At 45.3% G+C, this 8,619-nt stretch overlaps 1 protein-coding gene across 5 annotated transcripts in view; it reads right to left on the reverse strand.

The window, feature by feature from the left end:
* ANKRD17 (ankyrin repeat domain 17) overlaps window positions 1–3,321 on the reverse strand; it is a 163,183-nt gene extending 159,862 nt beyond the window's left edge. For 4 of the 5 annotated variants that reach the window (XM_032334558.1, XM_032334557.1, XM_032334552.1 and 1 more), the window contains exon 1: window positions 2,449–3,321. In XM_032334558.1, the coding sequence (XP_032190449.1) occupies window positions 2,449–2,871 (423 nt within the window). In that variant the 5' untranslated portion in view covers window positions 2,872–3,321. The remainder of the gene's footprint in view (window positions 1–2,448) is intronic. The other variant, XM_032334553.1, reaches the window with a different exon arrangement.
* Window positions 3,322–8,619: the final 5,298 nt, after the last annotated feature.

Here is an 8,619-nt window from a genome sequence, read left to right on the forward strand (position 1 = left end):
GATCATGTTTTCCATATTCTTCATTGTGTAGCCAGTAAGAGACTGAATTAGAAAATGGTCTTAAATACAATGAGTATTAGCCACAGGATTTCCTAGTTCCCGAAAGTTAACCTTCTGCTGACATGTCAATAAAATGATAATGAAATGAAAAACACTGCACAACTTATCCATTTAGCTTACAGTATACAGTGACTGTGAGGTATGTTTATTCTTTATTTTGGTCAAGGATGGAGGCAGGTGCAGAAACATACTGTACTCCTTTCTGCCTGCTCATCCCTCAACATGCACCTATATAGATTTATTTTTAATGGCTGCACCTTCTTACACTTATTTCTCCTGACTCATCTTCATAACAAAGGACAAACCCACTGTTCACAGCACTGTGCACAAAACAAAATAAAGCATATTAAAAACAAAGAAACATCCCTAGTTGGTGAAAGTCAACACATATCATTCCCATTTTCTGAGGAAAATAAACCTGATTCACAAAATTAACACACCTATAAACTTATTAAAAGTTTTATTTATTAGGCCAAATCCAGTGAACAAAACTACCTAGGTTTGTGAAGTTTACAGCGTAATATTCCAGGAAGTACTGCACTCAAGTTGATACCAAGTTCCAAACTAGAGCCTGATATTTTGTGGGAGAATTAAAAATCTTAACAAAATATCAGCACTTTGCCCACAGCTGCATGATTGTGTTACCCTGCAATTCACTACCTAATTTTTTGAAAGATGTCAGGAGGGGAAATAAGCTGTCATAAAAAGTGTACTGGTCTGAGCCACTAGAAAACTTTGATTTCTACTTTTGCTACTATCTACCACAATCAGTTTCGTCTAAGCCTTTTTTTCCTCATTTTTAAAATAAAAGGTCTGAACTAGATTACTTCAAAAACGCTTCTCATCTCTGCAAAGAATCATACAAATCAAAGATTCTCACTACCATAATAGATTTTATTAGAACTAAGAATCCCATCACATCCTCCTCTTCATTGTTTCAAACGTAGCTCAAGCAACACCCTACACTGAAAGGTCCAACTAAAATCAGTACAGAATCTATCAACACAAACCTGTTCTTAGAATTCAATTGGATAACGGAATAGCAAGGAGTGTCTATCTTTTTGGCATACGTACTTGAACTATTGTATCTCTACCTATATAACTTCATCCAATCTGAGGTAAAAGAGAATCTGGTCTTCCAGTAACACAGTTTTCAAAAAAAATAAGCCCTGCACCAAGATAAACTCCGTGGAAGAGAATAAATGGCAAGTGGTACTTCTAGATAATTCAGTCGTTCTCTTACAAGATTTAAAATCAGCCTTTAAAGCTGTTTTCCTTCTGCTGCCTTAAGTTACAACTTCTTTCTCCAAATCAAGATTTTCTAGCTTCCATTTCAGGGAGTGGACAAGAGAGTTACAAAAGAGCTGATAATAAGACTAACTTAGTTTTTTTGTCAGTATGGTATGCTTTACTGAGCTTTTGGGTTATATGTGGCCTTTGAATAAGGTCCTGCAACGCCGCCTGTCTGTGGACCCAGGAAAAATTATAAACAGTTATGAAACCAGATCACTAGGACAAACCAAGAGGCCTTCCTATTCCAACTCACCACAACCAAGGCTGGCTTCAAAGCACTCTTTAGTTGTCCCATATTATCTGGAAAACGACAAAGCCTGCCTTAATTTTTCCTCACTAAGGAAGCATCTGAAGATACGTATGCATGCACATGTCACAGTCAAAGCTATTTTTCAGCCACTGAGTTATATAAAAACGTATATGGATCTAAGTTCAGTTCATCCACCATCCCTGAGAGAGCAAAGAGCTAAAGGCTACTTCAGCAGCCACGATGCTTATGGGAAGAAAAAAAAACAAAAAACAAAACCCAAAAGCCCTGCAGCAGAACAGTATGGAAAAGTACAGCTTCTCACGTGTCTCTCCCATACACACATACTTAGCCCTGAGTCCATTACAACCTTACCTCCCCGCAGAAGCGCCCCGGTGCACCTCGCGAGTGGGAGAAATGTACCAACCTCCGGGCCAGTCCCCAGGAGACTCCGCTGCCTATTATCTTCGCCCTCCCGCTTCGGTCCCGCCCCCGCCCCAGGAATAACATGGCCCTACTGACCCCAGGCCGACTCCGCCGGGCGTGCAGAGGGCATCTAACCAATTCCGTCCATCCTTAACCGTGTGAACCGTCCCAAGATAACCTGCTGCTCACCCACTCGGGGGGGCTGTGTGGTCCTCCCACCCCCCACGTGTCAGCTACCCTCCCCCACTCCCCCCCCCCCCACCTCACGATTTGGGCCGGGGAAAGAAAGAGGGCAGAGGGACGCCTGGCCGCTAAGACAGATCAAGCCCCAGGAGTCTGTCCCACCGCAAGCCCCCTCCCGCCCTCGGCCCCGACCCTTTACGGTCCCTTCCTCCCTCCAGCCTTGGAAACCAGGCCCTTGCCTCAGAAACCTCCTCTTCCTCGTCGTCGTCGTCCTCTTCTTCCTCGCTGTTGTTGCTGCTGGTGCCGCCGCCGCCGCCTCCGCCACCGCCGCCGCCTCCACCGCCGCCGCTGTTGTCGCTGTCGCTGCTGCTTTCGCTGCTGCTGGGGGGTCGGCAAGTCCGGTTACGCTTGGCCTTGTGGTGCTGCTGCTGCGGCGGCTTCTTCTTCAGGAGGAGGTCGCAGACGCGCACCATCCCACGAGGAGAAGAGGCCGAGCGAGCCCCGCTGCCGCCGCCAACGCCGCTGCCGACCTCCGCCGCCGCCGCCGCCGCCGCCGCCACGGGGGGGCCCGCCACGGCCGCCACCGCCGGGGGGCTCCCTTCTCCCTCAGCAGCCGCCGCCGCCGCCGCCGCCGCCGCCACCGGAACCGTCGCCTTCTCCATCCCCAGGGAAAGAGGGAGGGCGCGGACGGGGGAGGGGCGTGGGGGCTACGCTCTACCGCGACTTCGGCCGCACCGGGGCCGACACAGCGCTCGGTGCCGCCTCCGCCGCCACCGCCTCGGTCACCTCTACTGCCGCCGCCGCCGCCGCCGCTCCGCCAGCTCTCACCTCGTCTCGCGATACTAAGGGCGGGGAGGCTGACGATGGGAGGGAGGGAAAGGGAGGGAGTGTGAGGGAGCAAAGGGGGGGGGGAGGCGTAAAGAGAGACCCGGGTGTCGGGAGACCCAGAGGAAGGGAGACTGCGGAAAGGCGAGGGAAGTGTGCCTAGGGCGACTTCCGAGAGGGGGGCGGCGGGGACAGAAGAGACCCGCGGTTACTGTCCTAGCGCCAGCGAGCGCCCGGATTTCTTCTCTTTCCTCGCTATTTCCCCCACACACAGCCCTTCAGACCTCCCTTCTTCCTTCCTCGCTGGTGACTAGAACGCAGCCGCAGGCGGAAGTGCGGGTGACGCCATCAGCCGTCGCCCGAACGGTGGCGCGCGGGTGGCCGAAAGACGAAAGTGCGATTTCGAGGGCCGGGTTCCGGGTCCCGGCGGGCGGGCCGCGCTGCGAGGCGGGCGGCCCCCGGGCAGGCTGCAGAGGAACGCCCCGGGTAGGGTGGGACGCCGGCGCGGAAGCGCCGTCCCGACGCTTTTGTTAGCGGGAGGCCCGCAGCGCCAGATCCGGGAGGTGGGGCCTCTTTCTGGACTGTCGGACGTCGTTTCGCTCCTGGCCATGTTTCCCACCTCCGAATGCTGCTGAGGGCTGTGGGTCTGTGAGAGATGGCGCCGTGCGCGTCGGAGAGCCCTCCTTGCCTAAGTTTTCAGTGTTGAGTTACGGACTTCCCGGCCCTGACTTTACCGTTGTGTGCTACGGAGTTCGAAGAGGTGAAGTCTGAGATTACCACGACTTTGAAGTTTCCAAAGGGGAGAAGACAGGAGAAGGAAGCAGGATCGGTGCCAGGCTTTTGCAGACGGTTCGCGGAATGACCCTGATTTAGGTCTTCCAGTCCTCCCCGACTCAGCTTTTATCTGTGGAGGGAGCATTATAAATAATCATCCTTGTCTGTGCCTCTCTTGGAAGGAATGTGGTGAAGGGGGTTTTGATTTGTAGATGTATGAAGGACTTCCAGGACTTTCTGAAATAATAGCGTATCTTACTGAATTCAGAATTATCCCTTTCTGGTCCAATAAGAGTACAGTGGCATAAGGAAAATGAAGAAAACATCAAAGGCAGATGTACTGGCACAGGATAAAAAGTATGTCTCAGCTGACATAGTTGCCATTTTAAGACTGCTAAGTTTAATTGAGTGTGCCTGAATTTTTTTTTTTTTAGCATTTTTTTTTCTTTTTAGCATTGGCATACCATATGAAATGTGGGCAGTTGCCAGTACTCTACAGAGTACTATGGCAGAATTGGCAATGACTGAATCAATTCATTCAAACAAAAATTCATCATGTTCCTACTGTGTGCATAGGTTTTGAAATCAAAGTCTCCGCTTCCAGGGGCTGTATAGTAAAATAAGTGCTGTGGTAGATACACACACTGGGCTAACTATCTGCCTGTTCCTCTCCTACAGTGGTTGCTGAGTTGCTGTGCAGAACATTACATTGTGTATCATACCACTACGGGTTTAGGCTCTAGGAGCACAGCTGTATATCCATCAGCACCTTCTTTTCTCTTCCCACCAAAATACTTTTTACAGTCTTAAGTCCTAGCCACATTTCATTATATGACTTTACTTCAAACATCAAAAGAAGATTGATGGTGTTAGGCATAAAGTTCAACTTTCCAAATGCTGAAGACTTAGATACTTCCAGAACTTTCCTTTTCCCCAGTATCAGAGGAATGAGACATTCCCTGCTCTTACAGAGATGAATTATCCATCTGTGCTCTAGTTCCAGTAGCTGCTTTCTCTTCCTTTTATTACCTTTTCTATCTTTAATCCTCCATATTTCTGGTTCCACTCCATTTCCTTTCCTTCACAATTCTTTAAAGAAGATTGTTACCTGAATTTTACTTGTTAACCCTTTGCACTCTAACTTCTGTACTATCACACTATCAAAAACCCTCTTTAATCCCATTACTAAAAAATAAATTCTTGCTCTTTTACATAGTAGTAAAATATCTTGTTGGGACTAGTAAAATTTGGTCAAGCTACCCTGTTATTAGACAGAGTGCCTGCAGTGACTTTCTGTTATTTTTGGCTACCCTTTTTTTTTTTTTTTTTTTTTTTTTTTTTAAGAGCCTTGTCAAAGACTTGACTAGCCATTCATGAAACATTTCTTCTTCCTGGACATACAGCTAGACTAAAATTCCCAATTTCCTTTGCATTTAGTTGGGGCCATGTGGTTGACTTTTAGCAAATGAAATGTGAATGGAAGTGATGCATTCATTTTCAGGTTTAGTAAAGTTCCTTACATCCTCCCTTACTCTTTCTCCATCAGCTTGTAGCAAGTGAGTATCATAACCTTGAAAACTATATGTTGGAGATGCCAGTGCCAGAAAAGTGGCACATGAATAGCCAAATCACAACTTGGAAGATCTCCACCTTCAAATTAGAGAAACTCTTTTTTTGGACTTATTATAAGAGAGAAAATTGAGATTTGAGAATTTATATGTTATAGGAGCCAGAATGACCATAACTAATCCGGAAATTGGTACCAGAAGGGGAATACTGCTAGGACAGTAATCTAAAATCTGTTGCATTGGCTTAGTGATGATGTAGCAGATGTTAGAGAAACTGATATAGGAGGCCAGAAGAAGGAGACCCAGGTTTTGTAGGGCAGCATAACTGAAAAGCATATCACCTATCTATTGAGACTAGCTCCAGGGAAATGGTTCAAGAGAATAAAAGTAATAGCATATTTTGAATTTTACATTTTGCTTTTAGAAAGGTTTTACTAAAAAGATAAGCTCAAGGAAAGAATGGCAGAAATGCAAATGCATATGAATACTTGGAAGGATCAGACATGCTGACTTTCTAGAACTTGAGTGGTTAAAAAATGAAATGGAAGAAGCCTTGTGGGGTGCCTGGGTGGCTCGGTGGGTTAAGCCTCTGCCTTCGGCTCAGGTCATGATCTCAAGGTCCTGGGATCGAGCCCTGCATCAGGCTCTGAGAGCCTGCTTCCCCACCTCTCTCTCTGCCTGCCTCTCTGCCTGCTTGTGATCTCTCTCTGTCAAATAAATAAATAAAATCTTGAAAAAAAAAAAAAGAAATGGAAGAAGATTTGAGTACAGTACAGCAACAAAGATTATATCCAGGTTTGGTGTTCCCATCCAAGACCATTATTTTAGATGGCCTGAAGGTGGCTGAGATGAAGTACTAAAGAAACGGACATGGGCTCAAGGAACCAAAGAAGTAAATCAAGTTCAAGAATTACATAAGAAAGAAAGTTGGGTCAGGGTACCTGGCAGGCTCACTCAAGAGAATGTCACTCTTGATCTCAGGGTCATGAGTTCAAGCCCCAAGTTGGGTGTATAAGTTACTTAAATAAGTAAATAAACTTAAAAAAGAAAAAAATGAACAAACTTTAGGTGTAGTTACTGGAACCAAATGGAAGCAAATTACAAGACTAAATTTTTGAAGGAATTTTATTACTAATCAGATCATTGACCTGATTCAGATGTTATTCAAGTATTAAAATAGGCAACTGTTCAACCCCAACCTTGCATAAGAAGGAAATAGAGCAGGCGCATGGGTGGCTCAGTTGGTTGACAGATTCCCTTCACGATCTTAGGTCACAGACCTGGAGTCCCGGGATCCAGTCCCGAAGTGGGACTCCCTGCTCAGCAGGGGTCTGCTTCTCCCTCTGACCTTTCCCCTCTCGTGTTCACTCTCTCTCAAATAAATAAATAAAATCTTTAAAAAAAAAAAAAAAAGAAAGAAATAGGGCATAAACACTTTACAGTATCCCAGTACTCACATAGGATATGGCCATGGAGAATAACGGACAACATATCAGAGGATATCAGGTGCTATACAGAAGACGAAAGACAACAGAGTTACTTCCAAAGTCTAGATTGAGGTCTCATCAAGACTTCCTCTGTTCTCAGGGGAGGTGGATCACAAAATACCTGTACAGTATTCCATCAATGTTATGTATCCACATAGCCTAGTGTATCACATCTTCCTTTCTTCCTAATGAGAGCATAATGCAATTACCATCTATGATTTGCCAGAGTACATTGGGTTTGCCGAAGCTTGGGGTAAGATTAGAGATAACTTGTCTTTTTAGTTCATAGGTTACACCTGGACCTAAGGAAGAGGACTGCACATTACCTAAAAACCTAGACTTTAAGCCGGACTTAGTAACTGAACAGAATTTTACATTGTCTCCATTGGGGTTGGATGTATTCTCTGTGTGGGAAGAGAAGGTAAAATAGATATTTAGTGATCAGAATACTGGGGTATCGCAGACACTAGATTCTTTTTCTGGACGCACAGATTGTATTTCCCCACCTCCCTTGCAAAGGCTTGCCAGTTAGGGGTACCAGTTAGGTTCTAACAGGTGGGATGTAAGTAGAAGTGATGGGCTTCTGTTGCAGCTCTTGTACAGAAAAACAGCACATGAAAAGTCCAAGATCTCCCCACCAACTTGAGGCAGATGAACACAGTTGTATTAGAAGCCATGTGTTAAAGATGGCCAAGCCACTGGTAGAAGGATTCCGTTGTATTAGAGTTTATGTGCATTCTATTCTGTTAAGCCACAGATTTGGAAGTTATCCTAACTAATATAGTCCTAGCCTTCTTTCTCAGGTGCAACTGTCCATAACCTAGTCCCAATACCCATACCACAGTGGTAAGCCCATGAATCAGGCCAGCCAAAGTTATTACTTAGTCATAATGATTGGTTCAGGAATGGGCAGGGTGACAGAACAAAGCCAATCAGAAACAGTCTCACCATTTTGGCTAGCACTGTTAAGAAAAAGGCACCTCATTCTAGAATGAAGAAAAAATTTAACTCCCTGTGGCCTTTGATCGCCATGTGAAGTGAGCTTGACTAAGAATGAATTTGAGGCAATCTCAAATTTTCTCCTCTTCCTATTGCAAGAGGAGAAAAGAGTTCATGTCTGAGACATTTATTTCCTGGCTTTCACCTTAGGGTTAAAACACCAAGGGGGTAGATACTTTCAGGGAGACCAGAATTCAAAAACAGCTTATGGCTTGTTCCCTGCTTCCCAGCAGGAAGTTTGCCCAATACAGGCAACCACAATCAAGAAGAAAAACAGCATGTTCTGTTTAAGCAGAGTGGACCAGGCGCCATTGATAACCACTCCACTCCTGCAGCTTTCTTGATGACAGTGGGCTGAAAAGGAAATATGGAATTTCTTAAGAGGTAGGTAAACTTGGTTCACAATAAGCCTACCGCTTGCAGGATAGGGTGATGGAAACTCATGGCAGAAGCTGTGGTATGAATCCATGGATTAGATAGAAGATCTTACTGAGAAGATTTTGAGATAAGGGCAGAGGGGAAAGAACAACACTTTGAGAAAGTAGATTACAAGTTGTACCAAAAATGGACCATTCAGCAACAAATTTAGACACCAAGCAAATCTTGTTTCCCTCTGGCAATGCCATAATGGTAAAGAATTTACCTCTAGCAACCAGATAAAATTTTAAGAGGAGAAATGAAAACTGTCTAATAATACCTTAACCTTTGAATTCCTGAATTTGAATAAAAAGGTGAAATTCAAAACAGACTGTTAAAT

This window comes from Mustela erminea, chromosome 2, assembly GCF_009829155.1.
Source record: "Mustela erminea isolate mMusErm1 chromosome 2, mMusErm1.Pri, whole genome shotgun sequence".
Lineage (NCBI taxonomy): Eukaryota > Metazoa > Chordata > Mammalia > Carnivora > Mustelidae > Mustela > Mustela erminea.